The sequence below is a fragment of the Podarcis tiliguerta genome, assembly GCF_965153285.1.
Source record: "Podarcis tiliguerta genome assembly, chromosome: 8".
In the NCBI taxonomy this organism is placed as follows: domain Eukaryota; kingdom Metazoa; phylum Chordata; class Lepidosauria; order Squamata; family Lacertidae; genus Podarcis; species Podarcis tiliguerta.
This window is the reverse complement of record NC_139541.1, coordinates 2,000,750-2,026,276: the sequence shown is the minus strand read 5'-3', so window position 1 is coordinate 2,026,276 and position 25,527 is coordinate 2,000,750. Positions and strand designations below refer to the sequence as shown.

General features: G+C 51.0%; 1 protein-coding gene across 2 annotated transcripts; it reads left to right on the top strand.

The window, feature by feature from the left end:
- The first annotated feature begins 248 nt into the window (after positions 1-248).
- On the top strand, positions 249-25,349 carry CNNM3 (cyclin and CBS domain divalent metal cation transport mediator 3). 2 transcript variants are annotated; one of them, XR_014515052.1, is made up of 9 exons: positions 249-1,538; positions 7,443-7,586; positions 9,073-9,225; positions 10,898-11,067; positions 18,169-18,265; positions 18,558-18,682; positions 19,257-19,392; positions 21,579-21,681; positions 23,412-25,349. XR_014515052.1 is itself a non-coding variant. In XM_083456667.1 (8 exons), exons 1-8 carry the CDS (start codon positions 272-274, stop codon positions 23,468-23,470), a joined length of 2,151 nt encoding a protein of 716 aa, XP_083312793.1. In that variant the 5' UTR covers positions 249-271; the 3' UTR covers positions 23,471-25,349. The 2 variants fall into 2 exon arrangements, 1 of the variants encoding a protein (XP_083312793.1); XM_083456667.1 differs by lacking the exon at positions 21,579-21,681.
- Positions 25,350-25,527: the final 178 nt, after the last annotated feature.

Sequence of the window (25,527 nt, the reverse complement as noted above, 5' to 3'; positions counted from 1 at the left end):
CAGCTGACCTTCCCGGGCGGCCCCTCCCCCTGTCGCTGCTGCTGCTGCGGCTGCGGCGGCTCTGGCGATGGTGGGCAGCGGCCGAGGGCTGGGGGGGCCGCCGCCGCCGCTGCTCCTGCTGGTGCTGCCTCTGCTGCTGGTGGCGCTGCCGGGCGGGCGGGCCGCGCTGGGGCGGAGGGGCGCGGCGGGCGAGCTCCGGGCCCGCGCAGCCACCGAGGCCCCCGCTTCCTCCGCCGCCGCCTCGCCCGGGGCTCCGCCGCCGCCGCGGGTGATGGGCTTCCGGCTGGAGGAGGGCGCCTCGGCCGCCTGGGCCTCGGGGGGCCTGATCCGCGCCGCGCCGGGGGCCACGCTCCGCCTGCGCCTCTACGGCACCGGCCTCAGCAACCGCAGCTGGCCCTGGGGCGCCTTCGTGCCGGCCGAGGCCCCCTGCGCCCCCGCCGCCTCCCCCCCGCCCCCGGCGGCGCCCCGGGTCCTGGCTGAGGGCGCGCGGGCCGTCGGGGAGCACGCGGCGCTGGTGACGGTGCAGGTGGCGCCCGGAGGCCCCGGCGGCCGCTTCCAGCTGTGCAGCCCGGCGGGGCCCGGGGAGGCGTGGGCGCCGGCCGCCCCGGGCGACGCCATCCTGGTGACGGAGGACGAGGGCGGCGGCGGCGCGGGGCGGGTGTCGGCGGTGGCCCTGGCGCCCTGGCTGCCGGCCTGGCTGCTGGGCTCGCTGGTGGCGCTGCTGCTGGCGCTGCTGGCCCTGCTGCGCACGCTGCAGCTCAGCACGCTGTGGCTGGAGCCGGCCGAGCTGTACGTGCTGCGCGACTGCGGCTCGGAGCGGGAGCGCGAGGCCTGCAAGGCGCTGGAGCCGCTCCGCCAGCGCGGGGCCTTCGTGCTGTGCTCGCTGCTGCTGCTGGGCTGCGTGGCGCACGCCGCCCTGGCCGTGCTCTTCTACCAGGCCGTGGGGCTGCTGGCGCCGGCCGTGCTGGGCGCCGCCGGCCTGGTCTTCCTGCTGGCCGAGGTGCTGCCCTTCGCCGTCAGCTCGCGCTGGGGGCTCTCGCTGGCGCCGCGCGGCCTGTGGCTCACGCAGCTCTTCATGCTGCTCACCTTCCCGCTGTCGCTGCCGCTGAGCAAGGTGCTGGAACTGGCCCTGCAGCACGACACCAGCACCTGCCTCCTCCGGGAGAAGATCCTGGACATGGTGCGCAACAGTGACCCCTACAACGAGTTTGTTCGGGAGGAGTTCAGCAAGAGCGCCCTGCGCAACAAGACCGTGGAGGATGTGCTGACGCCGCTGGACGAGTGCTTCATGCTCAATGCCAACGCTGTGCTGGACTTCAACAACATGTCGACCATCATGCAGAGCGGCTACACCCGCATCCCCATCTACGAGGACGAGCGCACCAACCTGGTGGATATGCTCTACGTAAAGGACCTGGCCCTGGTGGATCCTGATGACTGCACCCCTCTCAGCACCATCATCAAATTCTACAATCACCCACTCCACTTTGTCTTCAACGACACCAAGCTGGACGCCGTGCTGGAGGAGTTCAAGCGAGGTAAAAGACATGCCCCTCAGTTAGGCCACTGCCTTGGAAGGTCTGCCCTATTTCTCAACCTTGGGTCCCCAGCTGTTGTTGGACTACAACTCCCATCATCCCGGACCACTGATCCTGCTAGCTAGGGATGATGGGCGTTGTAGTCCAACAACAGCTGGGGACCCAAGGTTGAGAAATAGGGCTCTAGAGAGTCATTGCCAGGTTTTCAAACTATCTTCTGTGAAGCCCCAGTTTCCTTAGAGCAGACATGGGAAAGCTGCTTCTCTCGAGTCCGTCAGCCAGCATGGCCAGTGGTGAGGGGGAAGAGTGCAGCTTCATCTGGAGGACCACAGGTTCCCCCTACCAACTCCCACCACCCCTGGCTTGCTGGGGCTGATCCAAAATGTCTGGAGGGCACCAGGCTGGCAAAGGCTGAGTCAGGCAGTACAGCAAGAGCTGTGCCAAGTACCTCAGCTTTGCTCCAGCTGTTCTATGAGCCACATGAGCAGGCCAGGTATAAGCTGACAAGTGGGGCTTTTGTAGGTTTGGGTTTTTTGCTGCATGCATGTAGTGTCCAAGTTGCAGCCAATCTCAGCATCCCACCAAATACACACTGAGGTAAAACCATGTGGCAACCCTGTAGAGGTTTCATCTGCTTTCCTCCATGGACATGGGCAGCTAGGGGTTTTCAATACGACTTCAGGCACCGCTAATGCGTAGGAACCTCATTTCTTTTTCTCCCACCCCACTTGGTTTTATTACGCTTTACTGTACAGTCATACCTTGGAAGTTGAACGAAATCTTTTCCGGAAGTCTGTTTGACTTCCAAAACATTCAGAAACCAAAGCGTGGCTTCAATTGTAAGTTGCGGAAACCCCATTGAACATTCAGCTTCCAAAAAACCAAGGTACAACTGTATTTGGCTTTACAATCGTACCTTGGTTCTCAAACGCCTTGCGAGTCAAACGTTTTGGCTCCCGAATGCTGCAAACCCAGAAGTGAGTGTTCTGGTTTGCAAATGCGCTTTGGAACCCGAACAGCCAATCAGAAGCTGTGCAGTGGTTTCCGAGTGGTTTCGGAAGTTGAATGGATGTACGGAATGGATTCCGTTCAAGAACCAAGGTACGGCTGCAAATAAGTGTAGATATGTTACTAGTTCAGTAACTAGTCCTTTCCGGCCACCTGAGAGGCTGCAATAATGTCTCCCGCAATCTAGGCCTTGAACCTGCTGGAGTTAAGTGTGTAGGAACCTATTCTGCACTCAGAACTTTTCTGGGTAAGCACAGGCCCTCTAGATGCCAAGCAGAACTTAAGAAACTTGACCTTCCTATATGCATTGTGCATGTATAATCCTGTCTCTGGAATATATCACTTCTGAAAGGGCTCATGTAATGGATTGTTCCTCTGAACCAGCAGAGCGCCAACAGCCACAGCAAAATGCTCTTCAAGTACAAAAAGGTGTATCTGGGAGGAAGCCAGGTCCAAACCTACCATGCTTCTATGGAGGAGCATTCCACCTTGTCATCTCCCACCTGAGGTGGTACAGGCCAGACACAGGTTGACCACCTCAAAGGCAGCAAGGCCAGTGGTTGCCCAGTGTGTAATGAACCGCCCTCTGTTTCCATGGTAACCCTTCCACCATGGTGGTCTGTGGGTAGGGCAAGAGGCCAGTCTTCCTCCCAACTTCAGGGCTGCAGAGAGGGGTGATGCCATCCTGTTGGGTGGCAATCTCTGCCCCAGCTCCAGTTCTAAGGTGGCTGCAAAGGAAGGCTCTTGAGTTGTGTGGCAGCTACACAGAAAAGGAGCTTGGAGAGTCTTGGCTCTGCGGGGCCATATTGGCAAAGAAAAAACCCAGTTGCTGTTATTGTTTTATTCTTTTATGGAAGTATTAATTTATTTAAGTTTCAAGGCAATTTACAAAAAACCCAAAAACTAATGATAGGTCTAAAAACAATACAAATAAGACCCAAAGTAGAGATCTAAAAACATTATTTTCAGAAGGCTGATTTGAAAAGTTAGTTGCAACAATAATGTCACTTCAGTTGTTTCCGTAAACTACGAACAGGATCATACCTCAACAGGGATGCTGTTCTGCCAAGCAGGAGAAGCCCCACTGAAAGCCCCACTCCAGGTTGCTGTGGGGTGGGCTTCAGATACATTAAGGAGAGGGACAGTAAGGAGAGGGATTCCCACAGGACGCAGTGTCTTGCTGGGTGTAGAAGGAATGAGGCAGTCTCTCAGGTCACCTGGTTCCAAGCAGTACAGGGCCTTGTGTGATGGGATCAAAACCTTGAACCTGGTCTGGTGCTCCTGGTTTTCCCTGCTCCAGAGCAGAAAGGAAGGCAGCAGTGGTTTGGGTGCCACTGTTGAAAAGTGCTCTGCATGTCCCTTCTCTGAAAGCAAGCGGTGCTCTAGTCATCTTCCCGTGCCCAGCTGCCCATTCTCCTCACCAGCCCTTCTCCTAGGAAAAACCACAAGGAATTTTAGGATTTTCTGTGCATATGCATTCAGAGCGCCTTTAAGGGACCAAACCAACAAGCTTCCCTTGTGCGGTGGGCCACTTCCTGGGAGATGGCCACAATTTTAGACTTGCCCAGTAAAGTAAGCCAAAGACTGACTGCTGGTGTCCAGGCCTCCTTGCTTGGAGTGCCTGTAGCATAGGCTGTATCTGTGTAGGCTTTCCTTGAGCAGAGAAATATTCTTGTTTTTAAACTGGTAGGCCTTCCCCAAGATGTTGATCTCCTTTTCCTCCCCTAGCCCTTCTCCCTCCTGAAGCGTTTGGCAGGAATAGCTGGGTGGCACCCGTGACCTTTGCATACCTGCAGGGATCTGGCTTGCCCTGCTGAGAAACAGAGCAGCCAAGTTCACAGGTTCAGTTCTCCGGCCTTACCACTTCCAAGCAGGCCCCAGGCCATTTTATTCCGGGAGAATAAGCCTCCTAAGAATCTTACACATCCAGCCCTCCCTCCCTCCCTCCCTCCCTCCCTCCCCCTCTCATACACACAGATTGGTTGTCCTTGCAGCTAAGAAGCCGCTTTCCCCTTCTCCTGGCATGTGACAGAAATGAACAGCCTTGCCCCTTTTCACCTCAACCTTTGGAACAAGATTGGCTCCTCTGTCTCCGTCACCTCCTTTCTGTGCTGCCTTTCATTTTGCTTATTTGTTTAGAGCAGAAATGAGGGAACTGTGGCCCTTCAGATTCTGTTGCACTACCAGCTGCATTGCCCCTGACCATTGTTCATGATGGCTGGGGCTGATGGGAGTTGTCGTTCAGCAACATCCGGTGGGGGGGGGGGGCAAGGTTTCCCCCATGCATTTGTACCCAGCTCTTCAGCCATAAGGCTCCCAGAGCAGCCTATGGACAAGTCAGTTCCTGCCCACAGGCTTTGCAGTTGTTGAGACATGACACACAAGTAAAAAGGGACAGGGAGCGGAAAGTGGGGGTGCAGATTGCATGTCCCAGCACAGCTTTGGGAGTTAGAAATCTACAGTGGTGGGAGCCTGATCCTGCTCTAGTAGCACATAAACAAGGAGTAGCACACAGGAGAAAGGGAGAGACACAATAAATCATCAACAACATTGTCCAGCCTGGTGGCCACCAGGTGTTTTGGACTGCAGCTCTTATCAGCCCAAGCCATGGCCGTGCTTGGGGAGCGGTGGCCTAGTCTGGCAGGCAGCTTTCAGGGCTATTGGGCAAAGGCCTTTCCCAGCTCTGCTTCTGGAGATCATTTTAAAGAGACCCTCGGAACTGAACTGGTGACTTCCGGGTTGCAAAGCAGTTGTTCTTCTGCCGCTCAGTTGTGGTCATTGCCACAAACCCTGCTGGATGAGTCCAGTGGCCCACTCAGTCCGGCATCCTGTTTTTGCAGTGGCCAAAGAGTTGCTCATGGGAAACCCTCACACAGGACTTGTGTACAAGAGCCCCCTCCCCTCCTGTGGGTTCCAGCAACTGGTATTCAGAAGCAGTGCTGCGCCTGACTCCTTCTTTGGAGGCAGCGCAGAGCCATCAGGGCTAGTAGCCAGTGATAGCCTGGTCCTTCTCCATTGCTTTGTCTAATCTTCTCTAAGTCACCCTCTTGGTGGCCATCACTGCTTCCTGTAGTTTAACTGTGTGCTGCAGGAAGAAGTGCTTGCTTTCATCTCTCCCAAACATTCTCGGGGTGTTGAAGTCTGTGGCCAGTTTCAGCCCTGTTGCCTCTTCTGCCTTTTCTGTTCAGGCATCTTTGAGGCTGGCAGAGCAGATCCTGGAAGCAAAACCCACCAGGATAGGTGGGAAATCTCAGTCCCAGGGGCCAGACGTGGACGTCCAGATCTCTCTGGCCCTTGGAACTCTTTCTCCAGGCCACACCCTCACTTGTGTCTTTTTCCTGGCTTGAGTTCAGAGTGTTTTCAAAGGAAGAAAACAGCTACCTTCTAGTGCTGCAAAGGGCTCTGGTCCCGCCAGGTGGCACATGGCCAGAACTAGCAGATGGGGGCAAATTCCAGGGAGCCAGGCGTGGTCTAAAAACCTTGAGAAGCTCATTGAAGAGAGAGATGGGCTGTTTGGAGCCTTCATGTGAATGACCCTGCAGGAGATCCTTGGAGCCAGCAGGGGGACATTCCACTTGTTTTGCATTGCTTGGCTGAACCCAGCTATTATCGGGAGCCTCGTCTGGGTGTGAGCCGGCAGCCTCCACAGAGAAGCCTATGATCTGAGCAAGTCTGTGGGTGCAATAGTCTCCTAATCTGTCATCAGAGCAATTGGCTGGGCTAGAGGATATGTTTTAGCTGCTGAGATGAGGTTTGCATTGTTCACTTTGTATTTAAGAAACACAAACAGCAAAAACAAGGATACCTCTAATGATCCACTAAAAGCGAAACGGTGGGGTCAACAGCAGCAGCTTTAGAGCAAGACTCCCAAGAGATTGAGATTGCAAAATGCTAAATGCTTGGGGAAATTAAAAGTTTTCACCTGGCGCTGAAACGATGACATAGTAGGCACTAAACAAGTATACCCTCCCTCAGACCACGTTCAAAAGGTGGGCTGTTAGTGCCCATAAATAAATGGAGAGGGTATTTCATAGTCAGGCTGCCACTGCAGCAAAGTCTCTGTCACAGGAGAGACTGAGCCCAAATTGGTGGCTCAGCTTATGGAGGACAGAGCTATCTGTGGCTACTGCCCATCACTCTCTGTGCCCTCCCTCCAGCATCGGAGGCTGGTTGCCTCTGCATACTGCTTGCTCTGCAGCAGGCTTCCTATTGGGGTGCCTGGTTGGGCACCGTGGAAACAGGATGCTAGATTGGCCTTTGATCTCATCCAGTAGGGCTCTTTTCATGAGGAAATCAATATAGTTCTTTCCCTTTGCCAACCTGGTGCCCTCCAAATATTTTGGACCACAGCGCCCACCAGCTGCAGCCAGAAAGTGCCAAATGTGTGTTGCAGGCCGGAACATCTGGGGGGCACCAGGTTGGCAAAGGCTTCTGTACCTCCATGTACTGCACCAGAAAACTTAGGACCCTGCCTTTGAAATGTTTGGTGCAATTGTGCATGGACAGCCTGTTTCCATGCTATTATTCTATTTGCGCATTTAATTGTCAGGTGCTGAGTGGTAGGAATGCGAAATAGGAGGTGCTGGAGGTAAAGTAGATGGGCAGGGATGGAGACTGTTGCCCAGCCAGGAATCCAGGACTGCATTTTCTGTGGTTGCTCTGTCTGCCCACGTAAAAATGCAGCCCGATGGGCCTGGGAAGCTTAGCTACTCAAAGCCTGCACAAACCACATTATGTTTTGAACCAGATGCAGGAATATTTTTGTGTGCGATGCTTCTCCTCTATCTGTTTTTGTCTTGTGTATGAAGAGGGCCTTGTGGCAACCTCTGCCCATTTCTTCTTCTTAACGGTCTTGTTCTTTACCAATCCTTGTGCTTTCCTGTTCCTTTTCCCCAGGTAAATCGCACATGGCGATTGTTCAGAAGGTAAACAATGAAGGCGAAGGCGACCCTTTCTACGAAGTCATGGGCTTGGTGACATTGGAAGATGTCATTGAGGAGATAATAAAATCAGAGATCATGGATGAGTCAGATGACTACAGTAAGTGGGTTTCGTGCAGGTATGGCCTGTTTGGGGCTTCTCTTCTTTCGCTCCCCTCCCTCTCTGCCCTTTTTGTTTAGCAAAGACATGTTTTAAACCTCCCTTCCCCTGTAAGGAGTGGACTTGCATCCTAGGTGGTGGTAGCTGCTTAATTTGCTGGTTCAGGTGGGCAGGGGAAGATACAAGGGGAGCATTCAGAAGTGTTATTTTTCACCTGTATTGGAAGTGGTGCAGTTTACCACCTCATTTTGCTGCATTTTTAGTCCTTGTATATGGCTACTAAGTTGGTGGGGTAGGATTTATACAAATTCCTTTTCCTACTCCAGAATTGGGAAATAGCTTGGTCTATTTATGCACGCGGGAGGATGAGGCAGTGGAAAGCTGAGATGGTAAAATGGGGGCTGCATCAGGTCAAGTTGCAAGAAGGGGATTACAGTTTCAGATGCTTCTCTTGACTTACTTTAAAAACAATTGCAATTAAAACACTGGCACTAGAAAAGGTTCTCCTGCACCCTTTTGTCGGTTGGAGAGGTTTTCTATTTGACATAAACTTTTCATGTAGGAGAGCAAAGGAAAGGGATGACTGATGTGTGCCCAGAAGTTCACTCAGCCAACGGGTTCTTCTGCAAGTGCAGAATGGGCCTTGATACTTGTAGAAGGGGAGGTCTGTTCACAGCTGGGGGAAGAAAAGCAGGGAAGCCCCAGATCCACAGCTCAGAACCGGAGACAGTGTGTAGCTGCTGTCACAAGTATTTCACTCAGGAGATGGCAGTTCTGTACTGCTAATAAATGGATGTGTGCCCTGCAGGGAGAGTTGCATTTGGAGAAGCAGGGAGCACGCTGGGGTGCCGTTGAGCATGGGGACTCCTCTGCAGTGGAAATTCCATGGAATCAAAGATCCAAGTCTGTTGGAGATAACTGATCGCCCTCAGAGTGCAGTGCATTGCTTGCCCTTTTTAGGTAGTTGCAGCTGGAAAGACAACTGGTGGTAGTTACTAAAAAATGGCAGGGAAATTTGTTTAGTGCTCAGACTACACATCTTTATTCCTTGGAGCATCAGTGATTTTCATTTCCTCTTTACACCTAGGGCTGTGTGTGTGTGCCTAAATAAATAAATTTAAAAAATCAAAAATCTGTACCAAGCTATCCTAACTTTCCCACCCTGAATAAATACTGCATGCGAAACAAATTCACACAAAATTGGCTCACTTTCTGGGCTGCATCATAATGGGGGGGGGGATGTACACATGTGAGCGATATGGGCTAGAAACTTAGGGTGGGGGGGTATTAAAACTAAGATTCCGAGGAAACTCAGTTCTGCAGTCATAAGTATTTAAGTATTCTGCGTTTTTTCCTGTACGTGTGCAGAATTGTTGAATCCCCACCGTCACGTTTTACAAGAGAACCCACCAGTGCTAGTAAGGATGGATAGCTTGATTCTTCTGCCTCCTGTTGTCTTTTTTGGCTTTCTCTCCCATCCCTCTAGGGGAGAACAAATTGAAAAAGAAGCCACCTGCACTTGGGACCTTGATGGACCGCAGGAAAGAAGATTTCTCCTTGTTCAAAGTGTCCGACAATGAGTATAAGGTGAAAATCTCTCCCCAGTTGCTCCTGGCTACGCAGCGCTTCTTATCCAGAGGTAAGAGCAGGAAAGAGGTCTTGCCGTCTGGCAGTTTTTGTTCCTTCCCTCCACCACTTCCCACCATCTCTGCTCAAGGGGCTACACTGGGTTTGGATGCATATTCCAAGGTTTATTTTCCCTCTGAAATGTGTGTTTTTAATCCAGTTCAGTGGCTGATAACTGTGTTATAAGGATGGGAGATGCTCAAAGTCCAGCTGATAGCTGTGTCCCAGTCTGCAGAGTAGTCCAAGAAGCAGGGAGCGCCCCGTGTCTTACAGCAGCTCTCCCCAACCTGGTGCCCTCCTGATGTTTTACACCACAGCTGGCATTTGTGCTGGCTGGGGCTGGTGGAAGCTGTAGTCCCACAGCATCTGATGTATTGAAGGAGGTTGTCATTAGAGCATGTTAATTTTTTCATTTTTCAAATTCCCAAAATGAGGGGTGCTAAAAAGTTGCAACATAACTTGGGAATTCAAAATATATTTTGGTTATGTTAATATAATTTTGTTTTGCTTGGTAAGTAAAATTTGTGTAAAATTGCATAGAAATCATTAAAAAATGATTGCCAAGTACTTGCAGTTATGGCATATATTCAGATTATTCATTATTATTATTGTTGTTATTATTTACCATTACCTGACATTTTCAGAAGGTTTTCGGAAAGCAGTTTATGTGCTTCTTCATTAGATGTAGACTTATCAAGCTAAATGTTGTCCATTCACAAAAATAACAGATTTGAATTCCTCACTACCAAAAACATATTTTTAAGACCTCTCACTGAAGAAATTAAGTTTCACCCCCTAAAATCACATGCCCTGTGTGCCGTATGGGAATTTGCAAATACAGAAGTTGTTGAGCATCCCTTTCAGCAGCTAAGAGAGAGATTTGATTTTCATGCTCCCTAAGGACAGCACAGCAACGAAAGCCCCTCCGCAGATGCAAGACCACACACTATATTGCTGTATCCTTCGTTTAACCGTCTCTTTTGTCTGACGAGAGACGGAGACTGAAGGGTCTCTTCCTCAAACTGATACATTTCAAGGCCATGCTGAAATTTAAATATATTCCACAAAGGGGCAGTGCTAGTTGTTGGACTACAACTTTCATCAGCCCCAGCTGGCGTGGCCAGTGTTCATGAATGAAGGAAGTTATAGCTAATGTTCTGAATGAGAGCCAGTGTGGTTAGAGTGTCAGACTAGGGTTCAAATCCCCTGCCTGGCCATGAAGCTGAGTTGGTCATTGTCTCTCAGCCTAATCTACCTTACAGGGTTGCTGTGAAGATAAAATGGAAGAGAGGAAGAACCATGTATGACACCTGTTCTCCTCCCAACTTGGGGAGAAAGCGGAGGCCGTGTGGCCTCACATTGCCACCTCCATTGGGCTGCTGTGAGTGAATAGGGCCTTTTTGGTGGCAGCACCTCCCCAGACACACTTGACTGCTCTGTATTCTTCTAACCTTTAAGGCATCAGGTTAAAATTTTATTCTCTCAGGCGTTTAATGAGATGACTGTTTGCTATGCTGGGTCTTTTGTAAAGCAGTTTGTTCTTTGTTTTGTTGATGTTGAATCCTAAATGTGAAGTTTCTCCTTTTATTCTTTCTGCCTATTTTTACTGTTGTTTGATTTCTAAATTTCTAAGTCTGAACTGGCTGATGCTACCTTTTCTGTCTCCTCCACACGCTTCCCTGCAGAGGTGGATCTCTTCAGCCCAGCCCGAATCTCTGAGAAGGTCCTCTTGCACCTGCTGAAACACCCCAGTGTCAACCAGGACGTCAAGTTTGATGACAGCAACCGCCTTGCTGCTGAGCATTACCTGTACCAGCGCAACCAGCCGGTCAATTACTTCATCCTCATCCTGCAGGTACCACACTTCAAACATGTGGCCCCCAAAGTCCCCATCTGGCCCTTACAATACCCCTCACTGGCCCTGCTTCACACAATCCTCAAATGTAGGATTATATATAAAAAGAACACTATACGGTGGTACCTTGGTTGTCGAACTTAATCCGTTCTGGGAATCTCTTTGACTTCCGGAACCATTTGAAAACCAAGGCTTGGCTTCCGATTGGCTGCACTCAATTGGAAGCCGCATTGGACGTTTGGCTCCGGGTTTGCGGCGTTCAGGAGCCGATTTGTACAGGAGCCAAGCCCTTCGGGAACCAAGGTACCACTAGGTAGGTAGGTATGTATGTATGTATGTATGTGTATATATAGAGAGAGAGTGTGGGGGGGAGAGGGAGAGGGAGAGAGAGAGGTTTTATCGCCTCCTTCCTCCTAAGAGCTCATGGTTCTAGCCTCTCCTTCCATTTTTATTTTCACAACTACTTTGCTTGGCCCAAGGTCACCCATTCAATTTCATGGCTGCACAAGGATTTTAACCCAGATCACCCCAGCCCTGGTCCAGCATTCTAATCACTGCACCTCTCTGCCTGTTCAGCTGTGAGACAGGCAGAAATAATGCAGGTAGAGCATGCAATGAAGTTGGGGGGAAGGGAAAGCTTTACCCTTCGAGTCAGCCTGGCGTGCAGCATTGGAGTAATATAATAATAATAATAATAATAATAATAATAATAATAATAATAATAATAATAATAATAATAATAATAATAAATTTATATCCCAGCCAGAACCGGGCTCAGGGCAGCTAACATCAAAATATATGATATATTAAGACATAAAATTCAGCAATCGACTGAAATACAGCTTAAAATCGGATTAAAATCAAAATAAGATCAGTTGGCTACCCAATAATAATAAATTTTATTTAGAGTTATTTAGAGTAGAGTTAGAGGTGCCTTAGTTCAACCCTTGGATCCACTGTGAATCCGCAGGTGACCTTGGGTCAGTCCTTCCCTCTTTTCTCCAGCATAGCCTACCTCACATGGCTGCTGTAAAGATGAATTTCATGCACAGGAGCACTGTGGCAACATCGTGGTCTACAACCTACCATTTCAGATACTACAGCCATACAAGTTCATTTAAAAATACTAATGGCATGTGATTTTTTATATATTTTTTGCATTCTCTATCCTCTTACCCCCCCCTCGCCTAAGGAGACCAAAGTGGAACACGTGGATCTCCCCACTCCCAGCCCACGTTTTCCCCTCACAACAACCCTGTGAGGTAGGTTAGGCTGAGAGAGAGTGAATAGCCCCAGTGCTGCCCAGTGAGCATCCCAGGAGAGCGGCAGTGAAGTCTAGCGGAGGACAAACTCAGGTCCTCGACTCTCTTTTTCTGTGCAGAAGCCGTGAGGTGAGCTGCCGGGCTTTTTGGCGGAGTCGCCTTGCACTAGCAGGGAATGAGTTGATAGCAGTTGCTCGTGATTGATTAGCATAATTGGAGAATGAGCAGAACAGCCAGCCAGAGGCAGAACCCTTTGTTTTGTTCCCTGCTTCCAACTACCCATTTTCATGGTTCCACTTCTTTGCGTTTCTAATGAAATCTAAAGGTTTCACTGCGCATGACAGGAGAGCTTTTGTTAAAGCTTGTATGTTTTGCAAAATAAAATTTTCTGTGACTCTCAGCTGATCCTAATTTTGCTCTGTGGGTGCAGTGCATGTGTCTATATGGACCAACAGAGGGGCTTGCACTTTGGGGCAAATTCTTGGAGGATAAGGCTAGCCACGGCTGCTGCTAGATGACAGCTATGTGCCGCCTCTCGCACTGGAGCCAGAAGGCTTCTGCATACCGCTAGCTGGGGAGCAGTTGCTCTCGTGTCCGGCTTCTGCCCAGAGGTTGACCTCTCTGAGAACAGAAGGATGAGCTAGATGGGTCTTTGGTCTGATCTGGCAGGGATCTTCCATCGTCGGAGTAGACTCTCCACAGGGCCATTGCAATGAGCCCCAGCGCTGCACGATTCACCGCTACCTCACAGGAGCGGGGATTTATACCTGGGCTTCCCGACAGCCCCTGCCATCCTCCATTATCACCATTTATTTATTTGTATACTGCCCTTCATTGGAAGGTCACAGGGTATTGCTGGACATCTTCATCACTTTTCTGACAAGGCACCCAGGACTTAGCTATTAACCTGAACAAATAGTACCAAATAGCTCTGGCTCCCTATCAGTCGGACGCTTTCCCTGGGCTGACTCCTCCCCCCCCCCCCCCCAGGCCTTTGGATAGACTGAGATGCTGCTGCTGTTTCTGGTGCGCTGGCAAATCTTCCTGAGGCTGTGGTGGGGGTGGTTCTGTTTCTGTGCTGTAACATACAGTGGTAGCTTGGTTTCAGAACAGCCTACTTTCTGAACTTTTTGGATTACGAACACTTCAAACCCGGAAATGAGTGCTCCACGTTGTGTTTTTTTTGAGGTGGGGATTGCGAACATACTCCGGGGTGCAGTTCCATTTTGTCGGCACAGCCTTCTGCCACTCATCCCCGGCTGCGGCAGCGTCACCCAGAAGCACCCAGCACTCCCCGAGGAGTAGAGATTATCGGTGCGCCTTCGGCCTCCTTCTCCCCCGAGGTGCGCTGCATTTAGGGACCTGCTCGTGAGTCAGCCTGGCAGCTCCACCTAGTGCGCTGTTGCTGACATGGACCAGCAACGTCTCCCCGGGGTTTTGGGCAAGGAACGGGCTCTCTCTTTTCCCCAGGTCGACAGCAACTGGCGTCTCTCTCTCTCTCTCTTTCCGTCTTCCCTGGCACTGGGTGCTTCTGGGTGGCGCTGCCATGGCTGGCGCTGAGCGACAAGGCCGTGCTGACAAAACGGAAGTGCACCACGAACGTAGTACGTTCTCACTCTTCCCCCCCCCAAAAAAAACGCAACCTGGAGCACTCATTTCCGGGTTTGAAGTGTTCATAATCCAAAAAGTTTGTAAAGTAGGCTGTTAGTAGACTTCTGCCGTCGCTGTCGCTGCAGCATTGAAGGCTGTGCCACTGCAGCCCCCCCTTCCCCTGGTAGTGGCTGTCACTCGTGCAGCTGCCACTCTGGGCCCCAGAAGTGACTGCCGTGGCATTGCCTCACAGGGCGCAGGACGGCGTGGGCAGGATGCTGGTGCTGCCACTGCAGTAAGGGCTTTTATACTGGGTGGTAGATTGCAGCCTGGTCTATTGCTTTCATTTTATGGATCAATGACCTCGTTAGATAGTAAAATTCATGTGAAATTGCTGTTTTAGGGGTTGCTTTTCATCGTCTGGAACGGATTAATCCGTTTTACATTACTTTCTATGGGAAATCCTGCCTTGGTTTAAGAACGCTTTGGTTTAAGAACGGACTTCCCGAAGGGATTAAGTTCGTAAACCAAGGTACCACTGTATTTTTGTTCACGTTTTTAAATGTTAAAGGACAAGCAGTTAAAATGTGTAATAAATAATAATAATAGCATTATTTTTATTTATTTATTTGACGGGCCTCTGGAGCCGATAGTTTTGGGCTGCCTGGCTTATACCTTCTCTCAGGGCTATTGAGAGTTGAGATGTATATTTTTAGGACCCACCTCATTCCTTGATTGTAACTTGCTTTGGACTGGCTTTAAATGTTGTATCCTGCCCTGGGATGTGAGGGTAGAGAGTGTGATGATGATGATGATGATGAGAAGAAGAGGAGGAGGAGGAGGTCCTGGGGAAGGGTCTCTCAACCTCAGTCCATCAGGCTGTTGATGGTCCCTTCAGGAGCTGGCTGTTGTCTGTGCCCTGGCCAGCACGGTCTGCTTCTGCTTGTCCAGGCGCCATCCTGCCTGCCCACCCCAGGAGCCCATGCTGGTGCGCCTCCCGCTCGCTTCTGCGCCTGAAGAGGCCTCTGAGCATAGGGCTCTGCGCATAGGGAGCAGGAGGAGGTGGGAGCATGCTGAGGGTTGCGCCACTTTAGATGGCAGCAGGGGGAGCAGGGAGTGGAAACAAAATGAATTTTAACAGGGAGAAATGTAAAGTATTGCACTTGGGCAAAAAAAAATGAGAGGCACAAATACAAGATGGGTGACACCTGGCTTGAGAGCAGTACATGTGAAAAGGATCTAGGTTGACCACAAACTTGACATGAGCCAACAGTGTGGCGGGGCAGCTAAAAAAGCCAATGCAATTCTGGGCTGCATCAATAGGAGTATAGCATCTAGATCAAGGGAAGTAATAGTGCCACTGTATTCTGCTCTGGTCAGACCTCACCTGGAGTACTGTGTCCAGTTCTGGGCACCACAGTTCAAGAAGGACACTGACAAACTGGAACGTGTCCAGAGGAGAGCAACCAAAATGGTCAAAGGCCTGGAAACGATGCCTTATGAGGAACGGCTAAGGGAGCTGGGCATGTTTAGCCTGGAGAAGAGGAGGTTAAGGGGTGATATGATAGCCATGTTCAAGTATATAAAAGGATGTCACATAGAGGAGGGAGAAAGGTTGTTTTCTGCTGCTCCAGAGAAGCGGACACGGAGCAATGGATCCAAACTACAAGAAAGAAGATTCCACCTAAACATTAGGAAGAACTTCCTGACAGTAAGAGCTGTTCGACAGTGGAATTTGCTGCCAAGGAGTGTGGTGGAGTCTCCTTCTTTGGAGGTCTTTAAGCAGAGGCTTGACAACCATATGTCAGGAGTGCTCTGATGGTGTTTCCTGCTTGGCAGGGGGTTGGACTCGATGGCCCTTGTGGTCTCTTCCAACTCTATGATTCTATGGTTTTCGGGCGCTTCCGTCTCTCAAGAACTCTGTGCTGACTAGGAAACCTTCACGGCAGAAGACTGCCCAGAGACCTCTCTCCCTGACATGCTTCACACGTGAGGCAGTTGCCCAGCAATAGGGCTCCTCACCCCAAGCCCAAAGTGGTGCAGTCCATTGTGCTGCCTCATGAACCACCACCACCTCCTCCTCCTCCTCCTGCTGCTGCTGCTGCTGCTGTGGGGTGGGGGCACCCCAGGGGTCCCTGACCAACCCGACCCCTCCTCACTTTGGGTAGGAAGCCAGTGCAGAAAAGAAGCTCCCCGTTGCCTCCCAGTGAGAGTTACCCACCAGTGGGACGCAAAGGACCCTGTTGGGTTGGGGGAGGAACAGACCCAGCGTTGGGGGTCAGCACCTGCAGGGGGCCCTCTGCCGTGGCCCCAGCCCTCCTGCTCTGCCTCCTCCCTATCAGCTGCCCCCTCTAAGCCAGTGAGCAATGAGGGGCGGCAGGAGGGCCAGCCTCACCTCGCCCTTCCCTGAGCCCCAAGACAGAAGGGGCTCCTGGGGGCAGCAGGAGAAGGAGGGAGTCCACAACGGGAGGCTGAACCTCTGGTGGAGGGCGGTGCAAAGAGCAGAGCCGGCTCTGCCGTTGGACAGAGTGTGGCAGAAGATGCTGGTGGGCACAGCACTGGCAGCCCCCCGGCTGTTCTTCTTGAGCATCCTGACTTTCCCCTTCCATTGGAGGGTGGAGCTATGTGTGCCACGCAGCCTGCCCTGTGCTCCCAAAACTGAGATGCTGCCCCCTGGTGTGGTGGAGGACATGCATTTAAAGTACACACCCCAACACACAAGAGTCCTGGGAACTGTAGTTTGTTAAAGGTACTGAGAATCTGTAGTTCCCAAGGTTCTTTGCTGTGGGGGTTGGGAACGTGCAGAGACAATTCCACAGCCAGAACCATAACAGTCTAAAATGCTTCTTTCATTGAATGGTGATGCATTGTTATTATGAGTGGTTCATCTACTAGCTTGGCCATTGCGGGGAGATGCACTTGGAATTGCAGCCTTCGCCAACTTAGTGCCCTCCAGATGTTGTAGGACTACAACTCCCATCAGCCCCTAGCCAGCAGCCACTGAGTTGTGGTCGCACAGCACCTGGAGGGGGCCAGATTGGCCAGTGCTGCCGTATGGCGTCATCGGCTGACGTGGGACTGAGAAGCACACGTGCCTCTGCAGGAATCTGCTCACGGTCTTGTCACTGCCTCTTGCCTTACGGAATTCGGGAAAAGAAAGAGAAAATCTGTCCTTGCAGGTGGAACTAAGGAAGGGGTGTTAGCAGGTTAACCACACCCTCATTAAAATTTGGTGTGGAGTAAAGTTGGCTTAGGACAGAGGTCCCCAGCCTTTTGGGCACAGGAGCACATTTGGAAACCTAAGAAGTTGTTCTGGGCACCACAGAATACCCATTTCACAGAAGAAAAACTGGTGTTGCTCAGAACACACTCCAGCACCTCCATGCACCCCAAAACAAAAGGCGGGCCTCCCAAAAACTGCTCAAATAAAATAAAATGGGAGTGTGTCAAGTGGTCCCACAGGCGCCATATCAGGGAAACCATAATCCTCCAGTAACCTTTGCCAGCCTAGAACTGTATCCAGCGCTGTCCATCCAGTCTAATGCTCAGAATAGACCCACGGAAATTAATACACACAGCTAACTTAAGTGCATTAATTTCATTGGGTCTACTCTGAGTAGAACTTGGTTGGATACAAAAATTAGTGTTTTTGGACCTCCACTCGGATCAGCCCCAGTTAGTATGCCTGTGCTTGCAGGGGTCTGGAGGGCATCAGGTTAGCAGAAGCTGTCCAGTACAAACGCGCCCCCCCCCATGAGAAACTTCCATGGCGGATTGGTGGCCATTTATCCAGCACATGAACCCTCCAAGGGAAACTGTGCCTGCCGTATTCTGTAAGATACTGTTGTGTTAACGTCTTCCTTTATACTGACATCAGTAACTTTCAGACTCTCCTCTTCAGGCCTTATATGAACTTTGCTATTGTTATTTAGATCTGAACTATGCCTTTGGGTTGGGTAAAAGGTGCTTAGTTTGTTACTTTTCTCTTTTTAATGCATAACATATTAAAACTTTATTTTTTGCAACTCAAGAGTGGTAATACTAAAGTAAAAGCAGGGACTGTCTTAAACTAAAAAAAAAGGGTTGGTTCACGCAATAGAAACCAAACCAACTTGTGCTGAATGAGCTACAAGAATATGGGATCAGGATCTAAGATTCAACTAGGTCAAATCTCAACTTGCTTTCTCCTCTCTCTGAATTGCTCTCTCCCTCCCTCTCACCTTGCATTGCTTTCTCTTCTCGTTCCCAGGGCAGGGTTGAAGTCGAGATTGGGAAGGAGGGACTGAAGTTTGAGAACGGAGCCTTCACGTATTACGGTGTCTCTGCCCTGACAGCTCCTTCCTCAGGTGAGTTTCTTCCCACCTCTCCCCGCCACTGAGAGCCCTTTCGGGATGAGAGATTTGCACCAGAGCTTGAGCTGCTGGCTACTTTTTTAAAGGGCCAGGGCTGTAGCTCAGCGGTAGAGCATTTAACAAGAACAGATAATAGGTTTAGATGGTTGTTGTTGCGGCTGCATTCATGAGAACTTGAAACACATTCATTTTTTTAAAGGCAGGACTTGCAGAGTTCTGGGTCAGAAGCCGTATTCCTAAACTCCCTGCCTCTCATTTGCAACACTGATGTCTTTTCCTTCAATAGTTCATCAGTCCCCAGTCTCCACTCTCCGGATGAACCGTCGTGATCAGCAGCTTGAATGCACAGAGACCACCACTTACTGCCCTGACTACACCGTCCGGGCGCTCACTGACCTGCAGTTCATCAAGGTAAGCACCATAAAAAGAAAGACTCTGGAGAAGTAGGCTGTTGACCAAAGATCTTTTGAAATCAGTTCAGCAAATAGGATTTCTCTTTGGAATCTGTAGCATTTCTCCATAGTCTGTGACTTTGGCTCACCTGCTTGAGTAAGTTCCTTCTTTTGACCAAATTGCAATCTTAGGCACCCATCCAGTCGCGTGCTGATCCGCAGCATATATGATGCCCTGCTGGGGACTGGATAATCTCCCTGCTTTTGCAGTCTCAGGAATATGAGGTATATTGAGCTCCTCGGGGGCCGCATTCAGCTAGGCAAGATGTACAGGCAAGACTTTGGCAAAATCCTCTGGTGATCACTAGGGTCGCACCTTTAATTGATTGCATTAACCAATTAAAAACCCCAAAGGCTCATCTAATGCAGCGTCCAACCACATCCCTCTGGGAGGTCCGCAAGGAGGATCTGAGTGTGATGGCACTTTCCCCTCTTTGCTCTTAGCCAGGGACCAAACCAGCCACATGATTTCCAAGCTGATGGTGGCTGAGGTGCGGATCATCTCTCACTGACCTGTGGCTTCTTTTCCGCAGGTTACCCGGTTGCAATATCTCAATGCTCTCATGGCCTCGAGGATACAGAACTCCCCACAGTCACCTGACACCGTTGAATTGAAAATCATCCCCAGCAGCCAGACAAAGCTTCTGAATGACAAAAATGCCACGCCAGGTATGTGCTTGTTCCGTTGTGGGTCACCAGGTGGCGCTGTGGCTCAGCTCCCTTATGCCACCCGTGTCAGGACCTGCCATTTTCTCCTCCCGTTTGGACCCCGGCTGCCTGCTTGGGTGGAGATGGGGCAGGATTCCTGCAGGCGCTGCAGATGCAACACCAGGGAAGAGGAGCTAGTCAGGAAAATCGGTTGGTGTATGTGCACAGAGTTATCATTATTGTCTAGTCAGTTTATTATGCACCCTTCACCCTCAATTCCGAGGGCAGGTTGCAATTTAAAATTCAGTATCAAAAGCACGTAAAGCAAATTACAACCACAGAAATAAGGTGGTTCCTAACTATATAAACTTCAGGTGCCAAATGCCAAGGTAAAGAGGTTTGTCTTCAGCATTCCCTGAAAGCAGGATAGTGAAGGTGCCAGGCACAGCTCTGTGGGGAGGGAATCCCACAATGTGGGGCTGCCACAGAGATTGCCCTCCCTCAGGCCACCACCTCCCAAACTTCTGAAGAAGGTGGAACGGCCGGGGGGCCCCTCCGCTGATCTTACATCTGTCTGAGAAGATTGGCAGGGAGGAAGGTGGTAAAAGTTGTTTTGGGCTGTAAACACTAGTATGAGCACCTTAAATTGTGCCCAGAAATGAAGTGGCAGCCAATTGTCTCTCCAACTTCTGCCACAAGATTTGGTGATGGCAGCTGCTTAAATGACTTGAGATGTGGCTTAGACCATTTTGTGGAGGACTGGTCTCGCCATGGCCTGGTGGCTAGACAGGAGCTCCATGTGCCAAGGAATGACACAACGGAGCAATCCCTGCTGAGGAGCTCTAGTAGGCCATTGTCTTCATGTCCTTCTTGTAGATTTTTAGAGGCTGTGGAATGCTGGGCTAGGTAGACCAGAGGCAGCCAAGGTGGGGCCCTCGGGTGTTTCTGGACTGCAGCTCCCATCACCCCTCACCACCAGCCGGGTGGAGTTCAGCAACACCTGCAGGGCACATCTGTTGATGACCCCTGATCTTCTCCAGAACAACTCTCCTTATTCATATTCAGGCTTCATTCATTTTTTTCCTTCCACGGACTTGAGCACTGGCTCCGGCTGATGGCAGCTGTAGTCCAAAAGAGGGGTTCCCAACACCCCGCCCCCCCCCCCAAATTGACCACTTGGAAATTACTGAGGGTCTTGGCAGACCTCTAAATTATTTTTCTGCCTGTTCTGAAAACATAAGAAGAGCCTGCTTGCTGGGGCCAATGGCCAATCTAGTCGAGAATTCTGTTTGCACAGCAGCCAAGGGAGACCCAGAAGCAGAGCCTCAGCACAAGAGCACCTCCCCTCAGAAACATGACTGCCTCCAACCGCTGAAGCCGAGCAGAGCCCTTGGGAACCTTATCCTCCTCTGGGAGCATGTTCCATAGTTTAGCTGTTCTCTGCGTGAAGAAAGAAGGACTTTGTTTGCCTGTCCTGAACCTTCCAACATTCAGCTTCATGGGATGTCTGTGAATTCTCGTGTTATGAGAGAGGGGTGCACCTTGTCTCTATCCGCTGCAGCAATTGTAATGTGCTATATGATCTTTGATTGCATTTTTATGGCTTCTTTTATTTATTATATTGTATTTTATTGTATTTCCGTAGACTTCAAATTGTTATGTGATAAAATAAAAATAAAATAAATAAAAAGAAGCAATAAAAGTGCAATTAAAACTCAGTATGAATGCTTCATGTGGACACACTTGAATGCATTCATTGCACCGCTGGCCTAAAACACCTGGCAGGGGGCACCTGGTTGGCAAAGGCTGCCAAAGGGCATGGGGATCAGGGGTGTTTGCCAAAGGCTTCATGAAAAGGGCAGGTGAGTTTCAAGGGAGGAGTTTGAAAGAAGGAAGGGAGAGGAGGCTTGATTTTCTGGGAGGCAGCCCCAGGCATGACAACGAGCATGAGGCACAGAAAGACATGACAGTCGCAGGCAGGGATGTATCTGTCATCTGGGGACATAAGAGCTCAGAGACGGGCAAGAGTTTTGAAGGTGAGGAGGCGGCACTTGGTCTGGATGCGGGAGCACAGGGGCATTGTCCGTGGGGCTCCTCGCCCAGCAAAGCTGTATGTCTTTCCTTTCCACACGTTTTCTTCTGCACTGTCCTTCCAGGAGCTAAACACTGCCATCTCTCCTCTTCTCTTTCTTCCTCTCTCCCTCCAGCCTTCCCGCTCAATCTCTCTTTCTTTGGCACAATTGAGAACTGCATTTAATACAGGCCTCTCTGCCATAGTCTGGAGTGCCTTTTTTGTTTGAAAACCACAAGGTAAATATATCCAGTTGGTTCCCTTCCTGCATTTCCCCTCTCCTTGCAGTGCCCTCTGGACCCCCCGGGGAAGGGGCAGCTGCAGGCCCTCTGGGGGTTATTGGGCTTCAGCCCCATCGGCAAGGCTCATGGTCAGCAACCTGGAGGGCCATAGGCTGCCTGGTCCTTGTTTAGTCTTCCAGTCGTGTGAACATTCAAATGACCCAGTCACCGTAGGGACTACCTGGGTTACTCCTTCCCTCCTTCCCACGGAATCTGCATCTCATCAGGAGGGAGCTGGCCTGATGGATGGGTCCTTAAGAGCACCCATCTTGGGTTGGGTCTACTCAGAAGTAGTAGAATGGTTGTATCATGTCAGACTGCAAGTGGGAGATGCCAGTCTGAATGCACCCCTTACTTCTTCTCTTCTGCAGGTTTTCTGTTTGCGGGGCTTTGGGTTTGTTGTTTAACGAGGGCAGCACCAACCCTCCTGGCTGCACCCTAAAGTGGAACAGTTCTTTCTACCATCTAATTTTTGTAGCATCTGCAAACCAGACCTTTGTCTGTTGGATTGCTAATTGCCCCCCCCCATCCTGCCTTTCCCACCTTAACCAGATGTGGCTCTTTTGTGCAGGGAGGAAGGGGCGGGCCCACCTTGCAAGGGGGCAGTGGAGATCCCGGGGGGGGGGGGAGATTTGGATTTCACTGTTCTGATTCCATGCTAGCCTGCTTTCCTCCTCCCTTCAGTGAGACTCGAGAGAGAGAATCTGTCTCATTCCCAGGGCTAAAGCGTGTCTCCACTCTTCACATGGCAAGAGTACAGGTGGTAGTTCATCAAGTGGGTACTTGCCACACTCTGTTATGCAGGCACTTGGTGAACTGGCTGACTGTATTCTCCTACCCCCCCCCCCACCATGCACAACCATATTTGCGGGGTTGTGTGTGTGTTCCAATTTCGTGGGAGCAGAGAAATTGGCATTGGACGAGATATTCAGCTTCCCAGAATCTCAACTTATTTGTTATTTATTTCTTGCACCTTTCTCTCCCAAGGAGGTCAAGGAGGTGTCTACATGGTTCTTCCCTCCCTCCCCCACCTTCCTCATTCAATTCCCACAACAACCCTGTGAGGTAGATTAGGCTGAGAGGCAGAGGGACTGGACCAAGACCACTCATGGCTGAGTGGGAATTTGAACCCTGGTTGCTTCTCCTTGAAGGCAGTGGTGTGCTTGAAAGAACCAGGGTGGCAAAGTGGTTGGTATTTCAGACTGCCAAGACCCAGGTTGACATCTCGGCTCAGCCATGAAGCGTGCTGGGTAACCTTGGGCTTCCTCTCAGTGCCTAACCTCCCTCGCAGGGCTGTTGTTTGCTGTGAGGATGGAAAGCATGCCAGCTTGAGCCAGAGGCAAAGGTGAGCAGAGCGACCGCTGTGGAGCTGACCTTTCTGCAAGGGGCTGCTTTCTGCACACACCTCTCCATTCAAACAAACAGACAAGCAAGAGGCAGGATTGGAGCTCAAGAAGGGTGAGGACTAAGCCTGGGGAGAGAGCAGAGGGCCAAGGAGAGGGCCTTCCAGTCCTGAGGTCCCATTTGGAGAGCTGCAGGCTCCCCCATTGCTCTTTCTTTCATACAGGATGCTCAGTCCCTGCTCAAGGCTCAGTTCTTCGCTGCCAAACTGCCAAGAGAGCCCAGCAACGACGGGGTATAAACATTGCCATTCTTTCTCTTCCTTGCCACCCTTCCCTCCCATCCAGGGAAAAGCAGAAGCAAGCTCAACCTTCTGGAAGAGGAGAGGCAGAGCACAGGGGTCTGACCCGCTAGAGGCTTTGGGGGCAAGGGGTCTCGGGAGGCCCCTCTGAAATCTCGGTCGCCTTCTCCTGGAGTCCACCCGTCCTTCCGAGGAACCTTTCACTTTGGCTCCTGCGTCCCAGAGAGACTTCTGGAACTGTGAAGGAACTGGCCAGCAGCCTCTTGGGTTGCTTCTGGTGCTCTGACCCAGCTGCAGCACCCAGGACGTCCTCTGAGCAGCACTTGACGGACAAAGGGTGGTTGAGTTTGGGGGGGAGGCAATCTCTAAGACTGTGAGCAGCAGAGAACAGCCACCCTGTGCCTACGGACTGGATTACTTTTGCAGGAGTCGGTGTGAGCAGGGACCGGCAAGGGTGTCATTGCAACAGCGTTCCCTCTGCTCCACTGACTGTGTTGATCTTTTCCTCCCCGCGTGCAACAGATCTCCCTTCCACCCAGCGGTCTCACACGGACATTCCATCCACCCTCCAGGCGCACTTCAGTTTGTTAGTCCCCACACCAGGCTTGCACAGGCTCCAGCACTTGGCTCTGGGGCACCCCCACCCACCAGCCTCCCTCTGCAGCTGTTGCGCTTCCTGCCTTTGACTGTAGCTGCACCCAGCCTCCATGCCAGGCCTGACTCCAGGACCTGAAACTTGCTCCTCCCACATTCCAAGCACACCCGCCTTGCTGGTCTTCTAAACGCCGGCACCAGGCTCCAAGGGCATTTGAACCAGCCGTGAGTCTCATCTGGCGCCAGGCAGGGCATCAAACCATCCTCCCCAAATTGTGCCAAAGTCCACACTCCTAGAGCCACGTGTGCAGCCTGACTCTGTCTTGCCAGGATTGCACTGCTCGCCCTCTTTCCAGAACGTGGGTCCCCACGGCGATCGGGTGGTGGGCTCTGTCTGTGCCAACCCAGGGAGTGCTGCTATTCTGCAAAGCAACCCTTCCTTCCCAGAGGATGCCTGTCTCCTGGCCACTTTCACCTAAAGTTTCATTCTCTTCCCCCTTGCTTTGCATCTCTAGTTCTTAAATCCAACACAGGTTTGAAAAACAGTTTGCACAGGTGGGGACTGGGGCGGGAGCCATTCTGACCCCGTGCTGGTGTTTCCCAAATACTGGGGTTTAAGTGACTCCTCGTGTAAGCTATTGAGTGGTTGGGGATGGGACAACAGGATTTGCCCCACCAATCTGCCGGCATTCCAGGCGCGGAGTCTCCCACCTTCTGAATGCTTGCAGTGCATGGAGGATCTGCAGCATTTTGCTGCAGTTTACCCACGAAGGCCTGCTGGGTGGAAGAAAGTCCTAAAGGACCACCATTCCTCCTGTAACTGCTCCTTCTGGCTCCTTGTGTTTGTGCTTAGAAGAGCAGCTGCTGTTGCATTTCCCTCTGGACTAGCCTTCTCCAGCCTGTGCACTTCAGATGTTTTGGACAACACCTTCCCATCAGCCCCATGTGGCACGGCTCCTGCTCAGTGGCTGATGGGAGCAGGAGTCCAGCACAACTGGAGGGCACCAGGTGGAGAAGGCTGTTCTTGGCTGCCGGGTTCTGGCTGGAGGGGCAGCACAGGATGCTATGCTTGCCCTCCATGCTAGCTTTGGCAGAGAGAAACAGCCCCCCCCCCCACCCTTAGTTGCTACTTACAGTATTCCCCCACTGGAGTTATTGTTTTTAAAATGAAATAAAGGACTGAAGAGCAAGAGAGGGAAAGAGAGAAAGTTGGTTTCCCTTTCTCCCTCCCTTGTCCTCTCCCTGTCCATAACCAACAGCAGAAGTTGTCTAAAAGCAATGTATAATTTCAGGTAAATTATTTGTAACCTGCCTTTATGTTGTAGTTTTTCTGCAAGGACTGTACCTTCAAAATGGAATAGTCTAATCTTATATATCTATTTATAAGTTACTGGCTTTAAGGAGTGTTTGGTACGCTGCGTGTATAAGGACCTCTAAAAACAATTAGGGAGCTGTTACCGTGAGCCGCTTCTGCGAAGGGGATGTAAATGCCCCACCTTTCCTCTTACTCCGTAGGTTGCCCATGGCTCTGGGAAGGAGCACCCCCTTTGGTTTCCACCAAAGACAGT

Coding starts and splice junctions, on each gene's coding strand:
- CNNM3 (XM_083456667.1), top strand. CDS start 272: ATGGGCTTCCGGCTGGAGGAGGGCGCCTCGGCCGCCTGGGCCTCGGGG. Junction 7,587..9,072: donor GGATGAGTCAGATGACTACA/GTAAGTGGGTTT, acceptor CCATCCCTCTAG/GGGAGAACAAATTGAAAAAG. Junction 19,393..23,411: donor TGACAAAAATGCCACGCCAG/GTATGTGCTTGT, acceptor CCTCCCATCCAG/GGAAAAGCAGAAGCAAGCTC.